General features: G+C 39.3%; 1 protein-coding gene across 1 annotated transcript in view; it reads right to left on the bottom strand.

The window, feature by feature from the left end:
- PPP1R12C (protein phosphatase 1 regulatory subunit 12C) overlaps positions 1-18,297 on the bottom strand; it is a gene marked incomplete in the record, with an annotated part of 1,670,410 nt that extends 1,652,113 nt beyond the window's left edge. Inside the window, 1 exon segment of the mRNA XM_044059211.1 lies at positions 17,778-18,297. Within this exon segment, the coding sequence (XP_043915146.1) occupies positions 17,778-18,297 (520 nt within the window).
- Between the last annotated feature and the right edge of the window lie 2,512 nt (positions 18,298-20,809).

Here is a 20,809-nt window from a genome sequence, read left to right as displayed (position 1 = left end):
ATCACTTCCTAGCGTTTATACATGGCTAACAAAACTGGAGAAGACATGGAATCTCAAGTTACAAAAACAAAACAGTCTTCAGTTTCAATATCAGAAAAAAAAATTAAACCTAAAAGGCATATAACTTTAGAAATATCAGAAAGAGGAAAATAGGCTGTAAGGCTTGTATCATATCTCTCAACCTCTTAGCTCAAGAAATCTGGACAAAGCCAAAAATAACAGGGGGGCAAAGGCCCAAAAATAGAGAAATTTTAAATACTGTTCTTGTACACTTAAAAAGTTGCTCAATTAACAGGGTTTGCGGCATTTCATGATGGATATGAAGTCTGAAACTCAAATGTCTACCATTATTTAGTGACTTCAGTCCTCCGTGGTTTGCCAGAAAAGTAAACATTTTATGAGGAATAGAACAAGAATATGGACATTCTGTGAAAATCTGGACAGTTGCGAGGTATACTTGTATGTGAAACACTAATGACCGTCATTTGTACAGTCACTAGCATTTCACTGGATGGCTTTTTTTTTAACAGAACAATGAACTGTCAATATGACGAGTTCCCCTTTTCTCATAATGGTGTGACCCTAACGTCGGTGTCTGTATTTGTTTTTTACTGACATTTTTCTTCTTGAAGGCTATTCACATTCCAGTGGTTTTAACCTATTTGCCATCTCAAATGAGTCAGACTTGGTAGGATGCTGAAAATTATCTACTTCAAAGGCTACTACTGACAGCAATCTTCACTTCACTGAACTGAAAGAAGCATTATAGTCGTTACAGTTAGTTGAAAAAATATCTGACCAACTCAGTATTATTAAGAATACCTCAGCTAAAGTCTTCTGTAAAACTGTGAAATATGAGGTAAGGATTTCAACCAGTAACGACAATAGTTCAAAGGCTAAAAAATGGCTTGAATTCCAAACAAACTGCATGCTTGAAAAAGAAAAGCTAACTCACTCAGAAGCAAGAAACAGACGCAATAACATCCTCTTCAGGGGCTTGCCTGAAAAATATGACTTTCCCAATTTACTAGATGTTACCTGGGATATTTTCTTTCAAGCTTCCGAGGAAACGAAGGCAAAAGAATCAATCATAACAGAAAAGACATAGAAAGCACTTTGTACAAAGTCTGACTCTCTTAGACTAATTTGCATCAAATTATTAAACTTTCAAGACACAGTTAACATTTTTAAAAATAACAAAAATAAACCAGACATTCCCTGGTAAAACTACCAACTGAAAATCTCTCCAGACATTTCTACTGAATATAAATTAAAAATACAATGTTCTCTTCTTTGTCAGTTTTTGATTAAAAATATATAATTCCATAGGAAGTTATCATAAATATAAATGTTTAAGTATTTTCACTGCTGCAGCACTGACTCTTGGGATTTCTGTTTAGAAGCCAAACAGTTATCCAGAGCACTAGATCTTTTTTACCCTCCCCTTTGTGGCCCAGCAGACTCCCTCACCAACAAATGTCAGAGTTATATAAAGGGATACTGTCTGGTACCACATTATGTTTTTTCATAACCTACTATTTACAGGAATATCTCCCTGGAGTTGCTAAAAGAGATTTGCTTCCTGTAGATGCTGTAACAAAATGTAATGCAGTGGATAATACACAGAGTTTTTCTGCTCATAGGTTCATAAGATAAGATGTTACTAGGCTATTGACCCAAGGCTCTCTATAAGCCTAACCATTAAATCTCAGTATAATACTAGATGACAAATATTATCTATGCCCAAGGTTTTTCTAGCAAGGACTACCCATGTCCAGGAGAGAGGCAGGGGCAATCCCCGGCAGAAATTTACAGTTTTCCATCCAGCTGTCCAGGTTGCACTTAAACAGGTTCATGCAGGTGCTCTGCTTGACATGGATTGGAAGCCTATCCAGAGGAGAGGCAACCTCTGAGAGATATATCTACCTCTCCAGCAGGTCTTATTTATGTTGCAGGTCTTCATTCCATCTTTTCTGCAAGAGCTATCGAGAGCTGGTCAGATTTTCTGAACTTATTGTCCTATCCAAGAAGAACTGTATCGAAAAATCCTTTTTGATTGAAGAAAAAATATGTATTACTAACATTTATATTCCTGGTAATCATTACCATTATTGTTATTACATTTGCTCTTCTTGGTGATACCACTGTGTATTACTTGCATAGCATTTTTGTTGCTGTGCATTGATTGTATTTACATATTCTGCCTTCATTGTATTATTGTGTATTAACTTTGCTAGTCTCCTAATATCATGGGCAGGGTGTATCAAAAACAGTGAAAAAAGAGTGCATAAAGCCTTGCCATTTAAAAGATTTGTTTTCTCACTTTTCAGCAAAAGGCAAGTAAATTCAGACTTCTCCTAGCATGAAGTAAAGGCCTCCTACCCTCTGGACATCTGCACGGAGTATGTGCTTTTAGCAAAAGGCATGCAGAACCCCAAACAAAGAGGTACCACCACCAAGAAGACTTCAAAGCTGGATACACAGAACTGAACACTATTCTGCTTTGGACACTGAAGTGTCAAGAACGTAGAAAGGGTACAAATACTCTGCCTGCCAATAATTTTATTAAGGAAATAATAAACTGAGGAGAGAGACAATAGCTGTTGCAAAGGCTGACATAAAAAATGAGCTATGTGGCAGCAGCTGGAATCCATTAAGAGAGAGAGATACAGAACAAAGAAAGAATTACAGAATGCAGGACTATTTCCCCAGGGCCCATCATTGCATCAGTGACCATATATCCTTAAACAAGGAAAACCTGCTAACAAAGAACTATTGATAAAAAACAGTATACATAACAGTGCAACATAACACTGTTATGAGCATCTGAGATTATGGCTCTACCTTTAATGGCACCTCCGGTTTAGACAGAGATTTGCCTGATTCATTAAATTTTCTCCTTCTTGATGCAAAACAAAAAGGAGAAGTTGGTCTGTAATGAGGGTGCATGCTGGTACCATGTTTCTGAGATACCAGTGTAGTTTTTACATGTGCATCCCTCTGAGGGGAGCACACAGTTTGTAACAGGTAATGCACTCAAGACTGAGGAATTCCCTGAGTGATACATTGTTGCATTTATAGGTTCATAGGTAGGTACTAGGCTATCGGCCCAAGGGCCTAAGTAAACCTAACCAACAAAGTTACCTGGCTTACGCCAACCCATGAAAGTTAATTTACTGTGCCACTGTTGAGCAGAGCCACAGAAGTGATCCCCAGGGTGCATTTCCTATTTCCCATCCAATCATCAAGATTTTTCTTGAAAAATGTTAATGAGGAACTTTGCTTGACATAGATGGGTAGCTTGTTCCAGAGTATGGGAAGTCTCTGGGATAGGAATCTATCCCTCCAGTGTGTCCTGTTTATTGTGGTGACAAGGTTTAGGTCCCTAGAGCGTGTAGCTCGGAGGGATTGGGACTTCTTTAGGTGTAGCATCGCCAACAGCTCTGGTTTTGACATAGCTTTATATGTTAGGCAGAGATCACCTCAGAGTAGGCAATATGCTACGGAGTAAAGTTGGAGTTTTTTGAGACGATCAGTGCAGGGCATCTGTTTGAGGCCAGTAATCCTCTTTGTGAGGTACTTCTCTGGCCTTTCCAGCTGTTGCAGATGTCTTGTGAGGTACATTCCAAAAGGGGCATTGTACTCTATATAATGGGTCTAATGAGTGTCGAGTAGAGGGGAACAATGACCTCTTTTTTCCTGGATGAGAACCCTTTTGTGATGAGGTGTGCCACGTAGAAGGATTTCCTGACTACTGTGGCAATGTGATTATCAAAGGAGAGACTACTGTCCACCTGGGTCGCAAGGTCTCATCACACATTCGGTGTTAAGAAGACTACCGCCTATGTGGTAGTTCATGGCTACAGAGTTTTTACCAAAGGGGATAACAATGCACTTTTTGGCATTGAGCTTGAGGTTATGGCTCTGACACCAGTCATCTGTCTCAGTGAGGCCCTTCTGTAGGATGTCCACATCATTTGGGGACTCAACTATAGCTCCTAGTTTGTAGTCATCTGCGAACTTCGTTAGCCAGAGGCCTTCTGTGTTAGCCTGTACTTCAGAGAAGTAGATACCAGACAGGAGAGGCCCCAGGACTGAACTCTGTGGTACTCCACTTGTCACTGGTTTGAAGTCAGACTTGGAGTCTGCAACTTTTACATTGTGGGTTCTGTCAGTGAGCCAGTTGGCAACCCATTTTGCGACATAGGGATTTATACCAAGTTTAGTGCATTTAGCTATAATTCCAGAATGGGGGATGGTGTCGAAAGCCTTGGCAAGGTCAAGATAGGCTGTATGAACCACCTTACCCTCGTTTACGGCTTTGGTGACTGACTCAAAGAAGTTGACCAGGTTCAGGAGGCATGATCTGCCTTTCACAAACCCGAACTGGGTGGGTTCCAGAGTTTGGAGGTTACCAATGTCTTTGTTTATGAATTCTATGATGATATGTTCCATGGCCTTGCAGACTAGGCTAGTCAGGCTAATAGGGCGATAGTTCCCAGGATCAGTAGTGGCTCCCCCTTTGTGGAGTGGGATGACTGTTGCTGTGCGCCATTCACTGGGCACAAAGCCTGACATGAGGCTATGATTGAACATGGTGCTTAGGTGGAGAGCCAGTTCGTTCTGAAGTTCATTTAAAACGCAGCCTAGGATGTTGTCCGGTCCCGTGGATGCTGTGTTTTTGGCTTTAGAGAGTGCTGCCTTTACTTGTGAAGTTGTGATTACAGGGACTCTGCATTCTTCCTGTATAGATATGGGCCCTTTAGGGGGTAAGACGGGGTAAAGTTAACACTGAACCTATCTGCCAGAATGTTGGCAATATCAGTTAGTTCTGTAATTTTTGTGACATTGTGCTGTAACTCAGAGCAGATCTGGGTGTTGCCATTGAGATTCTTGACATAGCTATAGAATGCTTTGTGGTTGTCCTTAGAATCAGTGGCAATCTTGTTTTTTAGAGGATGTTACAAGGGATCTCAGCTTCTTGCTGAGGCTAACCAAGGAACTCCTCCACTCATGGGATTTTACTCTCTTTTGCAACAATTTCTTCCTTTTGTTGTAGAGTTTGTTTATGGCAGGGGACCACCAGATTAGCTTCCTTTTTTTGGAGGATAGTGTCTTGGTTCTGTTTGGGATAGCACGATCCATGCACTTGTGTAAGTGCTTATAGAGGGCATTTGTGTAGGATTCAGCAGTCGCAACTGTATTGTCCATCTGCATGAGTGTCATGAAGTTCGCCACTTCTGTCTTAAGAAGCATGAAGTTGGCTTTGGAGAAATTTTTTACTGTGGTTTCCTTAATCTGACCAATGAGGAGTTGACTTCAGGTGTGGAACACCGGTCACTCATGTTGGTAATGACTAGGTCTAGGATATTGTTGCCCCTGGTGGGGGTGTGGATAAGTTGATCCAGGGCATTGGAATTTATGAATTCCAGAAAGTGCTGAGTGAAGGAGTTGGTACATGAGTAGTTTTCCCAGTTAATGGTGGGGTAGTTGAAATCGCCCAATATTAGGGTGTTTGGTTGAACCCTAATATTTTCCAGTACATCAAGAAAAGAGGAGTGGGAATCCTGGGGCCTGGTGGGGGATCTTTAGCAAGCTACAATTTGGATTGCAGTTTTGCCCAGAGTTAGTTGCACTTGGATAACCTCGGCTGCATTATTCTGAGCAAAAAGCCTGGAGGTGTGGATATCCTTAATGAATATGGACAAACCTCCACCTTTGGTGTTCAGGTCCAGGTTAGATGGCCAAAAAGTGTGAGTTATAGCCTGGTAATGCAGGGCTGCTCTCTGGAGCCTTAAACCAGGTCTCAGTCACTGCACAGACATTGATGTTCTCCATTTTAAGGAGTGCCTCGAGTGAATACATTTTGAGATTTAGACTTCTAACATTGAGTAGCATTACCCTCAGTTTCTGCTTGCCTGTTCCTGTTATGGTGGTGAATTTGTCATTTGAACCTTGCCTAAAAAAGGCACTATGGGGCGGCAAGAGCCTTTGCCAGTATCCGGAATCCCAGGGGTGACAGGTGCAGGCCATCTCTGGCAAAGCATCGTGGTTTATCGACCATGTCGTCCCAGGCAGACAGATACTGGATCCCCTCAGAATGACACCAGAAGCTTAGTCAATTGTTGAAGTCAATCATTTTGTCCTTGTACTGCGGTATCATTCTGGGCGATGGCAGGATGCTACTCAGGGCTAGGGTCATACCTGCCTGGGCTACTAGATCGGAGAGCTCTTCCATGTCTCTTTTCATGTAGTCCAGGGAGGTATGTCTCAGGTCGTTCACACCAACATGGGCAATCACAGAGTCATATTTGTACTTGTTGTGGAGTGACCTGAGTGCGTGGGTTATGTGGCGGATCCTGGCAGCTGGCAGTAACCTTCTCCTCGTTTAGCCTGGTGAGTGGGACATCAGTGTGCCTGACTACAGGGTCACCTTTGACTAGTGTGTTGGGTATGTTGTTTTGCCTTATGGGCTGTGGTTGAGTGTTACACTGAGTCTGTGGGCTATGTGTCATTTGGGTTGTTTTGGTGGTGGGAGGTTGCTTGCATTTCTGCTTTGGCGGTCTCTGTTGCTTGAGCAGATTATTATTGAGAGCCTCCGCAAATGTTTTTGTCTTTCTATGTGTAGATTTTGGTGGTGTAAGTTTAGTGGGACTATATGATGAGTGTGGTATGGTGCAAGTGTTTACCTTCTCCTCTTGACTATCAAGTTCACTCTTGGTTGGAGAGAGCTTTACCTCCAGTTTGGCTAGATAAGTGCATCCCTCACAGGTTGTAGTGTTGGGTGGTAGGAGGAGAGGGTTTTCTGTGTACATGAGGCAATTGCTACATTACCCCAAGATGCCCAGATTCATCAGATAGACAGGAGAGAACAATGGGAGCTGACCCTTGGACATGCCTGAATAAAAAAATATTTTCCTCTAGAAGAGTGAGGAAAGTGAGTACATGAGCTGCTTTTCTCTAAGCAAGTGAGGAAAGTAAGTACCAAAACTGTTTTCCTCTAGCTAATGAGGAAGGATGAGTGCTGTAGTAATATGTAGTTTATTTAGTGCTTACAACAATTCTGAACAAGTGCTGATCACGGATAAGCAAATTCACGTGCTAAAACTAAGAATATGTATCTGGATCTTGTTGTAGATAGGCTACCTAGTGCTTACCACTCCCACTGATAAGCTAGAAGAGTTCCCTCCAACACAGAAAGGCTTGGGGGTACAGAAGCTTACAAACAGTCCTGGATACAGCAAATATGTATCTGGACTAAACTAGTTACAGGGAAGGTGGGAAACAAGCGCACATGCAGGCTTTTAAATCAGAAAGTTGAAAAAGATGGAAAAACTGTCCAAATGGCCAATAAACTACAATTTCTGGGCCAGAAACCACTCTTGTGGCAGATAGGCTACCTAGTGCTTACCACTCCCACTGATAAGCTAGAAGGCTTCCCTCCAACACAGAAAGGCTTGGGGGCACAGAAGCTTACAAACAGTCCTGGATACAGCAAATCTGTATCTGGATTAGACTACTTACAGGAAAGGCAGAAAACAAGTTTGGAATTGAAATATATATAGATGCTTGGACTTCGTCGGACATAAGAGTTGCCCAAGGTTCATTAGTGTTTATACAATCCTCAGTTGGTGGTTTGGGCTGATTTAAAGGTACATATTGAATTAAACTATTTACACAAATTAAAAGTTCGATTCACGGCTGGTGTGCCTTCTGTGTGGAGTCTGCATGTCCTCCCCACGGTCAAGTGGCCTCCGAAAGACATGCTTAAATAGACGTGCCTTCGCTGAAGGTTGGGCGTCGGGTTGGCAACTCAGCACCATAAATATCTACTGCCAATCATTAGCGAACCAGAGTTCCGCTGTGGCGACCCCTAACCGGGAAAAGATACAGTAGCAAAAACACTTTAAATGCAGTACAAGATAGCACACTTGAGTGTGTAGCAATATTAAGGCAAATACAGTTTAAATAAATGCAGATAAGTTAAAAATGACAAAAACAAGTTTATGAAAAATCAAATAAGAGCACCTGAACACTTAAAAGCACACAGAACAGCAAATTAATGTATTAATGTAGAAGACAGTTATGTAAGAGCAGCTCAAGAAACTAGAAGTAATTTTTTTTTTTTTTTTTTTTTTTTTTTTTTTTTTTTGTGGAGAGGGAGGGAACAGGGCAGATTAAAATGCTATAGGAAATGTTCTTCCCATGTACTCTCTCTGTACACAGCAGAGGAGATGGGACTGGTAGGAGTGTCTGAAATCTTGGTAATTTCATTAAAATACTGTGTTAGGAACTGGATTTTGTCCATTAAGGTGACTTACCTTGCTGGCTGTAACCGAGACTTGTGGATGTTCAAGGACAGTTAGCAGTTTTTAGGGCTCTTTCTATCTTCTGCAGGGAAGGGGCCTGGATGAGGCAATCATCCAGGTATTGATAAAAGTGAACACCAATTGTCCTGCAGAAAGCAATGACTAGTGACAAGCACTTTGTAAATACCCTTAGTGCATTAGACAAGCCAAAGGGCAATGATGTAAATTGATAGTGCAAGCCTTCTGCCTTGAACCTTATGAATTTCTGGTCTCTATTTACTATGGGAGTGTATAGACAGGCATCTATGAGGTCTAATGTCACCAAAGGTGCTTGTAGAAGGATCAAAGGCAAGAAGTTTCAATATTGAAAGCATTCTCAATTTTTGGGAATACCACCAACTTGTTCAGTCTTGAAAAATCCAGAAAGGGTCTCCAAGATCTTTTTCTTGGGACTAGAAAAAGCATTTCCATTTGGAGGGACAACACATGTCTCTGATTTCTTGGAAATGGGAGAAAACCCATGAATATTGTTTACTTTATTTATGCACTGGGGTACAGCACTGATCAAGCATAAACAACTGCAGACCCAGACAAATTGCAAAGCACATTACACAGTACAATTACTACAACACAAACAGAAAATACAATACAAATACAAGAAAACCAATAGTACAGCAATGAGTTCTAGTATATTATATATAAATTCACTACAATGGCAATGTATTTTACAAAAAAATAAAATGGAGTATGATCAGAGATGAAGCAAGTCGGACAGCTTAACAACAGAAAGAGAACAAGTAGAACAATGTCAGGAAGGTACAGGGGAGTCAAATGTTAGTGGGTGAAAGTAAATATGGAAGGGGATAATGGTTGAAGAACGGTATACACACTTACAAGGAGCTTGTTGTATCTTGCTAGGGACGCACACACAAGTGTCAGTGTAAAAGGTAATGAGTAGATTCATTTGGGAGATTTCATTAGTTATGTAACATGACCTGTCTTACTACAGATACATTTGAATTTTCCTGCAGAAATTGTTTTGGGTTGGTATCAGAAGTTGAGTATTCTGACATTTCAGTTATATGTTCGGGTAGCGATTTCCATAGTTTGCGGGGTTATGATGAGAAGCTGTGGTCAGTGCAGTGATGTTTCAAGGTGTGTGCTTGGAGGGTAGGTCTTGCATTAGCGTGGTTTCTGAGGATGCAGTGTAAGGTGGTTGTAATCATTTTCACAGTGACTGGTGAAAGTGTCTTATTTAAGCAATTTCAACAGCAGGAAGCCTAATAGGAGGCTTGATCTATCTTCTAAAAATATTAATTTGGCTTCTAACAGATAACACGCTGATGTTTGATAACACTGAAAATTTATGATAAAGCTGCAGATTTTGTTACAGATTGACTGAAGCACTGCTGTATTTTTGTGTACGGCTTTGGCAAAAAGAGGTATACCATACTCCAGTTGGATGGGTAGTACTTCTTTCCCAATAGGAGCTCTGGCAGGGGGACAGAAAGACTGGGATGATAGATGTGCCCAAAATAGCAAGTTGCTCATCTTGGGTTTGAGTTTTTCAATATGTTCTTGAATGTTGAGGGATTAATTAAGCCAAAGGGCTAGCTGTCTAAAGGAAGCTGCAATTTCTATGGGGTAATCAAACTGATCAGTTATGTGAAATATTTTAGGGCACGTTGCTACTCTTTTGTTAGTGCCAATGATCACAAATTTGTTTCTTTGTGATCCAGTAAGAGTTACTTAGTTGTCAGCCAAATGTTTCAATATAAAACGTCTAACCGTAGTTGCTGTACTTGCGTATTATTGCAACCAGTTTTTCGCAGTTGCAAATTTCCCATACTTCAGTAGAGATGAGGCCATGAAACACTGCAAGGTGGTATTCACAGTTTTACTGCTGTGGAATAACTTTGCATTGGCTTGGGGAAAAGAAACATTTCAGAAAACCCTCTTCCTATTTTTACGTTTGAATTGTTATGCCTGTTACCATACTGACAAACGGATTCTTTTTACTGAGTGGAAGGAATCCTTCAGAGAAGGCAAGCACACAAAGATATGAAGGATGGTTTTGGTAAAGTTTTATTTTTAACAATGTCTAAACATATGATCAGGTCCCACTGAAAAAGCATAGTACATACCACAAACAACAGGAAAAATCCCATTATCAAGCTGTTCCCCGAAGTGGTCTTAATAGGTTTATTCAGGAACTGATTTTGACTATATCTTTCATTTTGTGTAAAACTATGGGCATTTCTTCCCAAGCGGGGACAGTTTCTTAACACCTTTACTTAAAATCTTGAGACATAACTAGGAAAGGCAGCAATCCTTGGCCTTCAGATATTTAAATGTTAGAAGGTTACAGGGTGTTTTTTGTGAGTTGGTTTCCCTTCGCTGAGGGTGGATTATGTTGACAGCTGATTATGGGTTCCTGATTAAACCTATTAACAGTATGGAAAACATGTTACTGGCTGATGCTGCACTTCTTCCTGTCATTACTGCCATGTTTGGACCTGAGCCTATGTTTAAATTTGTTAAAAATAAAAAGTGAAGCAAAAGTATAATTCCTGTGTTTGTGCCTTTTTATGTGGGGGAAACTGGTGAGCAATTGCAGTGAGTTAAGACAGCATCCCTAACAGCTGAAGCGTGTATGCACTTTAATGAGAGCTACATGACATGTTGGTGGTAAAGCACATACCTAAACAGCAACATTAACTTATTCATTTTTTACAGATAACCCTGCCTAAAACAACATTCAGTGTGAAAGAAAACCCATTGTCTGGCATTGTCACACCATTATCAGTTACATTTCCACATCGGAAACAACCGTTATTATCACGAAAATTTGGTTGCGATAATACGCAAGTACGGTAGTTGCTTCTGTATGCCTAAATAATTAATGTAAATCTATAAATCACGGTGTCATAGGACCACAGAATATTATTAGGCTATGTACCCAGAGGTCATTTTAAGCCTAGCAGTTTCATTCCAATGTAATACAATGAAAATGCTAGTCAATACCCAAGACTGCATTTAGTGATGATTGCCCATATCCAGGAGGGTTGTGGGCACTAACGGTGCCCCATCTATTCGTCCAGGATCCTCTTGAATACTGTCATAGAAGTGCTTTGTTTCAAAAGAATTGGTAAACTGTTCCAAAGACGTGGCAGTCACTGGGAGATAAATCTGCCCCTCCAGCATGTCCTATTTAAGTCACAGGCCATATTTAGGTCCCTGGAACAGGCAGCCCTAGTCCTGTTTGATTTACTGATGTTCAGCAAGTTCATTAGGTTTGGGTCTTAGATTGCTCTGTAGGCCAGGCATAAGTCTCCCCTAAGAAGTCTACATGACATGGAGTATAGTGACAGGGACTTTAGTCAGTCTGTGTAAGGCACATGCTGGAGCCCTTTGATTTTGTTTGTTAGAAACCTTTGAGGTCTCTCCAGTTGCTGCAGGTGCTTTGCACGGTACATACCAAAAATACTCAATTATGGGCTGAATTAGTGCCAAGTATAGTGGGGTTATAACCTCTTTTGCTCCCGAGGCAATGCCTTTACTAGTCAAGTGTGCTATGTAGAAAGCCTTCCTTATCGCAGCAGACACATGGTGGTTGAAGTTAAGGTTGCAGTCAACTTGTGATCCCAGGTCCCTTACCACTTTGTGGATACTTAGGGTATTGTTGTTGATTTGATAGTGTGAAGGGGGCATTGTTTGTGCTGAAGGGGATGATGATGCATTTCTATGCATTCAGTTTGAGACCGTGACTAATACACCAGCCGTTAGTCTGCGTGAGACCCTCTTGGACTATATTGATATCATCTGGGGATTCAATGATTGCACCCATTTGTAGTCGTCTGCAAACCTGGTCAACCAGAACCCCTTAATCTTGACATGAACTTCTGAGAAGTATATACCAAACAGTAGGGGGCCCAGCACTCACCCCTGTGGCACCCCGCCTCACTGACGATGGCCGAACCTGAAGCTGGCTCTGGTTGTGTAACGTCGTCTGATTTGGACCTCGGAGGCCTGTCCTTATCCTTGCGTCGTTTGTGAACTCCGGTAGTTGGAAGCGTGTCCGACAACATTTTATAATTAAATCGCCTACCAAAATAGTGAAAAGCAAAATCGTACCTCCTCTTAATCGTGCGTTGGTTAAATCTAGCACAAAACCGACAACTAGCTACGTCGTGGTCAGGGCCCAAACAAGGAATACCGTAAGAATGGAAATCCTTATGAGATATTTGCTTCCCACAAGAAATGCAATTATTAACTTTTTCTGACATCGGACTGGAGCAAGAAAAAAGTTTCCCCAATGGGGTACTTAGCTTTGAGAAGAAGAAGTAAGTCTTCGGACTGAAGCACGAAAAAATATCAGGAGTCAGCCGACCGGCACTTGCAAACTGCTTTCACCGCACGGCAAGAAAGACTGGAGAACATGGCGTCGGCTGGCAGCTTTGTACTCCTGGCACTCTGACGTCAGGGAGCATGACTGAACAGCCAACGCCGGACCCAGACTTTGGGATTCTGGCCGACCGAGGACTGCCTGCCAGCAGGAAGAACCCTACAGTGATGACTGCAACAGTGAAACATGATGAACATCCCCTTAATCTTGACATGAACTTCTGAGAAGTATATACCAAACAGTAGGGGACCCAGCACTCACCCCTGTGGCACCCCGCTGGTAACAGGTCTGCTGATTAATGTGGAGTCACCCACTTTGAAAGTGCATGTCTGGTTTCTGAGCCAGTTGGCAACCTATCTTACAAGGAATGGGTTTACAATCAGTTTTCTAAGTTTATCTGCAGTGGCTGAATTTGGGATTGCCAAGTCAAGGTATGCTGAGTGTACAGATTTGCCCTCGTCAATGGCCCTGGTCACATTTTCAAAGAAGTCCATCAGATTTAACAGGCAGGATCTACCCTTGATGAAGCCGAATTGGATAGGAGCCAGGCTTTGGAGGTCATCTATGCCTTTATTTATGAGGTCCTTAATGATAAATTCCATGACCTTACAGATGAGACTGGTCAGGCCTATGGGTCTGTAATTCCCTTGGTCTGTTGCTAGACCACCTTTGTGGAGGGGAGTAACTGTTGCTGTTCCCCATTCCGCAGGAACAAACCTGTGGTCAGGCTATGATTGAAAAAGGTACTTAATGGTGATGCTGGTTTATGTTTTAGCCTGTTTAGAAGACAAGCCTGGGATGTCGTCTAGTCCCATAGGTACTGTATTTTTTGCCTTGGGCAAGGCTTCAAGGACCTGCTCTTCAGATATGTAGGGTGGGGGGAGATTGGGGGAAGGTTTGTGATAAGTTAGGAGGGGATAAGGGAGTGAACTTTTTGCTAAACCTATCCATTAGCAAGTTTGCTATCTCTGTGGGGTTAGTGTGTCTGATACCTTTGGGCACTAGTTCTTTACGTGTTGAGGCCTACCTTTTTAGACTACATATGTGGCTGTAAAAGGCCTTTTGGTTATCCTTGGCTGTACTTGCTAGGTTTCTCTCAAAGGAGCTCTTAGAGGATTTGATAAGTTGTCTTAGTAGCCTTTTGAGGCTGAGGAGGGTGCTTTTCCATTGTTGGGGCCTTGCCTTTGTTTTCTTGGCCAGAAACTTTTTGTGTTTATTGTAAAGTTTGTTGATGTTGGCTGTCCACCATGGCAGCTTGTTTTTATTTGGGGCTCTACTTTGACTCTTTCTGGCTTTCTGGTACAGCCGAGTTTATACACTTAAGCAAGTGACTGTACAGGCTTTAGTGTAAGCTTTGGCATAGTTACCACTTCCAGCTTGGGATGGGTCTTGGAATGCATTCATACTGTTGCCTAGGAAAGTATAGTTTGCCTTGGTGAAGTTTTTAGTCTGATTTCACCCTTTGTGAGTTCTGTTGTTAGTGCCAGCTCGAAGATGACTGTTTTGTGGTCAGATTTAACAAATCAGTGTCCAACAGTTGCGGCAGTGCATCTGTTTGACATGTTGGTCAGGACCAGATCTATAATGTTTGTTCCTCATGTTGGGGTATGAACAATTTGTTCCAGGGCATTTGAATGAACAAAGTCAAGGAACTTTTGCATTAGTGCCTTGGGGCTAACATAGGTTTCTCATTTGATGGTGGGATAATTGAAATCCCCCATAACCAGAGTGTTCAGCAAAATTGGACTATCTCCAGTTTGGTCAAGTAGGCTTCATGGGTGTTGTGACCCATGGAAGCAAATCTATAACTGGCTATGACTTGAATGGGGGTCTTACCCACTATAACCTGGACTTGGAGTAACTTCATAGAGTTGTCCAGCCTAACTAGATGGGAGATGAATTTATCTCTAATATAGATAGAAATACCACCTCCTTTGGTGTTCACACATTCATTTTGCAGTCTAAAGGTATGGAAGGCATTGTAGCCTTGCATGGCTGGGGTACACTCTGAGGTCTTAAACCAGGTTTCTGTGAATGCACAGACATCTACATCTTCTAATCATAGAAGTGCTTCCAGACAGTGCAGTTTTTGGTTTAAACTCCTACCACTTAGCAGGATGTTCCTTATTTTGTTCTGATTGTTTAATTTCACATCAGTAATGTTGTTTTTGAAACCTTGACTAAAAAAGACGCTATGGGGGAGTTAAGAGCCTTTGTCAGTAGCCAAAAGCCTAGAGGTGCCAGGTGCAAACCATCTCTGGCAAAGCAGTGAGGTTTGTCGACCATGGCATCCCGAGCTGACAGGAACTGGATACCCTTTGAATGACACCAAAAACTAAGCCAATTATTGAAATCAATCATTTTTTGTTTATACTGCAACATCATTCTAGGTGAGGGTAGTATGCTGCTCAAGGCTAGGAACATACCTGAACACTTCAGGGTGAACCTCGTTTACTACACCCATTCCTTGGATGACATCTTCGTGTTATTTAATGGAGATGGCATTCAGGCTGATCTTTTTATTTCATTTCTGAATTCTACAACTGATTTCTTTGTATTTACATCAACATTTCATGCAGCCACGATTGACTATTTAGATGTGAAACTTTCAAAAGATAAAGTCAACAGGGGGTATGTATCACAGATTTTTAGAAAACCCACGTACTGTAAACTCATTCCTACACTTTTCTAGCTGCCTTCCATTCCATCAGAAGCGGTCCATTATAAAAGGCCAATTGATAAGGGCAGCTAGAATGACCACACTTGAGCTCAATTTCCATCAAGAGTGTGATTTACTTAGGAAGATGTTTGAAAAGCGTGGGTATCCTAGCAACCTTATTGGAACTTTAGTCAGTGACGTTTCTGACAAAAGAAGACTTGGAATCGTCTCTCCCATCCTTGGGCTAAATAGTTTAGAACAGGACAGTCTTGTTCCTCACATGGTAGATTGTCAAAACAGTGTATTTGTCCCAACACAAATTCCATTACAAACTTTAGCCCCTAACTTCAAAGGTAGATTTATCACTACCTTCAGTAATGATAGTGGCCAAGTCAAACATATTTTATGTAAAAACTGGCAGTTTATCTTGAGTGATATTTCACTATTCAGTAAACTAGGTCCAGTTCCAAATACTGTATTTCATAGAGGCCACAACCTTAAAAACTTACTTGAATATGGGGGGCAACAACTTAAAACACATAGGTATACTGGAATGAATTTGTGTGAATATTGTAGGATGTGTAGATTCATGGAAGTGGGCAATACATTTTGTATAGGTGACAACAAGTATGAGATAAAATTTAAACTCAACTGTAATTCTAGACTAGTAGTCTACATAGCAAGATGTGTCTGCTGTCCCGCATTCTACGTGGGGAAGACCGAACGTAGACTGCGGGACAGGGTTTATGAACACACCTATGCTATTTCAGTAAATAAAATTAACAACCCACTAGCAAGACATATAGCAAATAATGTGGGCCACAAATTTACCTTTAAAGCTATAGATCAAGTTCAAGCTAATTTGAGAGGTGGCCCACTGAACTTACTTTTAGAGGAACATGAGCTTGAATGGCAAATCCGTTTGAATGCATTTGTTGTACCAGGTTTAAATGATGCTTGTAACATTGCCTGTCTTCTGAAACTAAGAAGTTTAAGACTGTAACTGGTATTTTGCTTGAATACAATTCTATTCATTTTAGCTCTACAATATTTTAGAGAGATATACCCAGTTGATTATTTCGTAATTTTGAAGTTTAGTCTAACTTTGTTATTGTTTGACTAACAGTTTAATGCCTTCTGTATAACTATTTATAACAGTTTTGATGACACTTTTAATCTAACAAACTTGTAGCTTTTGTATTTAGGTGTTATGAATACGTGTTTTTTTAGCAAATGCTTCTTTAAGAATTTGACTTACTGGAGGCGTGGTCATCACATGACATGTCTCAATTACTTATAAACTACTGTTTGAAACTGTGTATCTTTTCTGAAGAAGTTGCCACATTACAAGCAATGAAAAGTGCTTCAATAAATTATAATAAAAACGTAGCACAAGAGCAAAAGCAAGGGTCAAATCTTATATTCAAAGCCAGATACTTTTATTGGTAAAACAATGGATAAGCGCTTTCGCTATAAAATAGCTTCATCAGATCACAATGTTAGCTTAACATAGACAGTTTAAAATTAATACTAAAGCACATAGTGAGTACATTCAAATGAGCCAATCATCATCACATACCAATTAGTTCATTTAACATTTAAAACAGCAGATACAAAAATATATGTCAGTGCATTCATTACTGCTACTAATCATGTAAAAAATCATATAAAAAACTTATATGACTAACACCATTTAAAATGCATCCTTTGAATACAGCATAAGATATAAATATAGTATAAGATTTAATAAGAATTTACTTATTATTAAAATGCATTATAAAGATATATATTTATATATATGTATTATTTTAAAAAATATAAATATTTTAAAATTAAAATCAGTATTCTCATATCTTTATGTGTCTGCGTTTTCTAAGTACAGGTTTGATAGAGACTTTGTCATTTAGTCCTGAGCCTCTATCTGCTCTTAGTAAAATAATCCAGTTGTTTTCCTTCTCCTCTGTGTATGTCATTATGTTACCTCCTCTTACATTAGGTTCTATTACTTCTAGTACCCTAAATTGAAATTTATGTTGAGTGTTGTGTGAGACAGTGTGCTTGGCTAAAGCATTCTGTGTATTACTTTTTTTGATGTTATAAATATGTTCTCTTATCCTGTCACGTAGTGGGCGGTTCGTCTTACCCACATAAAATTATGAAAATATTTTGCAAACTGCCAGGTAAACAACATGAGGTGTCATACAATTCGCATGTGTAGTAAAATAAAATGTTTTACCATTATCTGGATGGATAAATGTGGTATTGCTATCAATATAACAACAAAAATTGCAATGACCACATTTTTCTGTATGTCCTGAACTAACATTCTGTGTAGCTTTTTTAGGATAACAGAGGAGCCTTTTTAAGTTGTTTCTGTTCCTACATATAAAAGAGGGTTCTTTACCAACTATATTAAAAATCTCTTCGTCAGCCTTTAGTATATCCCAATGTTTACATATAATATTCTTGACTTCAAATAAGTCTGTTGTATAGCTTGTTGCAAATTTAACATTCAAAAGTGTCGAAGGGATATCAGTTCTAATGATATCCTGTACTGGGCCAAAATAAGGTTTACCTCTAACATCACGTGAATTGAGGGCTTCAGTAGTGTATTGTTCTATTTCACTGATTTTGTAGCCCCTATTCTTTAATCTATTCCGTAGACATGACAGATCTTTTTCTAATCCTGTTACTGACGGATTTAGCCTAGAACATCTTAGAGATTGTCCTTTAATTATGTTTTTAAAAATGTGAGGTGGGTGCATACTCGTCCTATGTAACAGCATATTGCTGTGACAAGGTTTCCGATATACCCCTGTGTTGATGAGACCATTATGCAACCTTTCTACATAAACATCTAGGAACACTACTTTCTCATAGGAGTATTGCACTGTAAATTTCAAACAATTTGTCAAGCTATTCATGATATTTAAAAACTTTTCTAAGTTTTCTACTGTTCCATTCCATAGAAAAAAGACATCGTCTACAAATCTACGAAAGAAAATGACATGTTCCTTAAAAAATTTTTCTTTAAACAGAACTTCTTGTTCCTAGAATGCTGAATTATATACCGAAGACAACTGGCCGTCTTACTGACACAATTATGGATTTAAGAATATTTTGTAGGAACTTAATGTTGAAATATAATTTCAGGGATCAGGATAGCACTGTCAGAGAAGGCCCTATATTTAAGAATCTTAGTGATTATGTACCCGTAAACCACCCTCTAGTAGAGGCTTTCTTAAAAGTAACTGAGGAAGAGTTGCATCATTACTATGAAACTAAGACATATAATAAATTAAAGAAATCAGATAATTTAACATTCAATGAAAGAAAAAGTTTGAATAACCTGCAATTAAATGAGAACATTGTAGTTAGGCCAGCAGATAAAGGTTCTGGTGTTGTTGTCCTGGACAAAGAACATTATATGAATGCTATGCATGATATGTTACAAGACAAATTTTATGGTATCATTAACACATCAGATGTTTATGACACCTGTAGGTATGTATATGATACCCTTACTGATATTTACAAAAGTAATTTAATTGATAGAAATGCCTATGAATACCTTATGGTTGAGAAACCAATGTTGCCTTTAATTTATGGACTTCCTAAGTTACACAAAGATTCAAGTAACCCACCAATGAGACCTATTGTATCTGGAAGAGGGTGGGTTACCAAACATCTATCAGTATTCATAGAGAAGCATTTAAGACCCATTTTGAATAAAAATAAATTTGTCTTACGTGACGCAAAGCAATTCTTAGTAGACCTTTATGAATGCATCACACATTGTGACAATATCAATGCTTGTTATTTTGTCACCCTAGATATACAGTCCTTGTTTACTGTAATACCCAATGAACTAGGTTTAACTTTTGTTACAAATTATCTAAAAGAATGTAGTGACTATTCTGAGTTGTTGATAGATCTGATTGTTCATTTTCTTGAACTTGTGCTTTATAACAACATGTTTATGTTTGATGACAAGATTTTTAAGCAACATGAAGGCGTAGCAATGGGCACTCCTTGTGCCAACAGCTACGCCAACATGTTTTTAGCATTCTGGGAACAAGAAGTTCTGTTTAAAGAAAAAATTTTTAAGGAACATGTCATTTTCTTTCGTAGATTTGTAGACGATGTCTTTTTTCTATGGAATGGAACAGTAGATAACTTAGAAAAGTTTTTAAATATCATGAATAGCTTGACAAATTGTTTGAAATTTACCATGCAATACTCCTATGAGAAAGTAGTGTTCCTAGATGTTTATGTAGAAAGGTTACATAATGGTCTCATCAACACAGGGGTATATCGGAAACCTTGTCACAGCAATATGCTGTTACATAGGACGAGTATGCACCCACCTCACATTTTTAAAAACATAACTAAAGGACAATCTCTAAGATGTTCTAGGCTAAATCCGTCAGTAACAGGATTAGAAAAAGATATGTCATGTCTACGGAATAGATTAAAGAATAGGGGCTACAAAATCAGTGAAATAGAACAATACACTACTGAAGCCCTCAATTCACATGATGTTAGAGGTAAACCTTATTCTGGCCCAGTACAGGATATCATTAGAACTGATATCCCTTCGACACTTTTGAATGTTAAATTTGCAACAAGCTATACAACAGACTTATTTGAAGTCAAGAATATTATATGTAAACATTGGGATATACTAAAGGCTGACGAAGAGGTTTTTAATATAGTTGGTAAAGAACCCTCTTTTATATATAGGATCAGAAACAACTTAAAAAGGCTCCTCTGTTATCCTAAAAAAGCTACACAGAATGTTAGTTCAGGACATACAGAAAAATGTGGTCATTGCAATTTTTGTTGTTATACTGATAGCAATACCACATTTATCCATCCAGATAATGGTAAAACATTTTATTTTACTACACATGCGAATTGTATGACACCTCATGTTGTTTACCTGGCAGTTTGCAAAATATGTTCATCATTTTATGTGGGTAAGACGAACCGCCCACTACGTGACAGGATAAGAGAACATATTTATAACATCAGAAAAAGTAATACACAGAATGCTTTAGCCAAGCACACTGTCTCACACAACACTCAACATGAATTTCAATTTAGGGTACTAGAAGTAATAGAACCTAATGTAAGAGGAGGTAACATAATGACATACACAGAGGAGAAGAATAACAACTGGATTATTTTACTAAAAGCAGATAGAGGCTCAGGACTAAATGACAAAGTCTCTATCAAACCTGTACTTAGAAAACGCAGACACATAAAGATATGAGAATACTGATTTTAATTTTAAAATATTTATATTTTTAAAAATAATACATATATATAAATATATATTTTTATAATGCATTTTAATAATAAGTAAATTCTTATTAAATCTTATACTATATTTATATCTTATGCTGTATTCAAAGGATGCATTTTAAATGGTGT

Source organism: Protopterus annectens, chromosome 17.part0 (assembly GCF_019279795.1).
Source record: "Protopterus annectens isolate FY-2018-M chromosome 17.part0, PAN1.0, whole genome shotgun sequence".
Taxonomy (NCBI): Eukaryota; Metazoa; Chordata; order Ceratodontiformes; family Protopteridae; genus Protopterus; species Protopterus annectens.
This window is presented reverse-complemented; position numbering and strand designations above follow the sequence as displayed.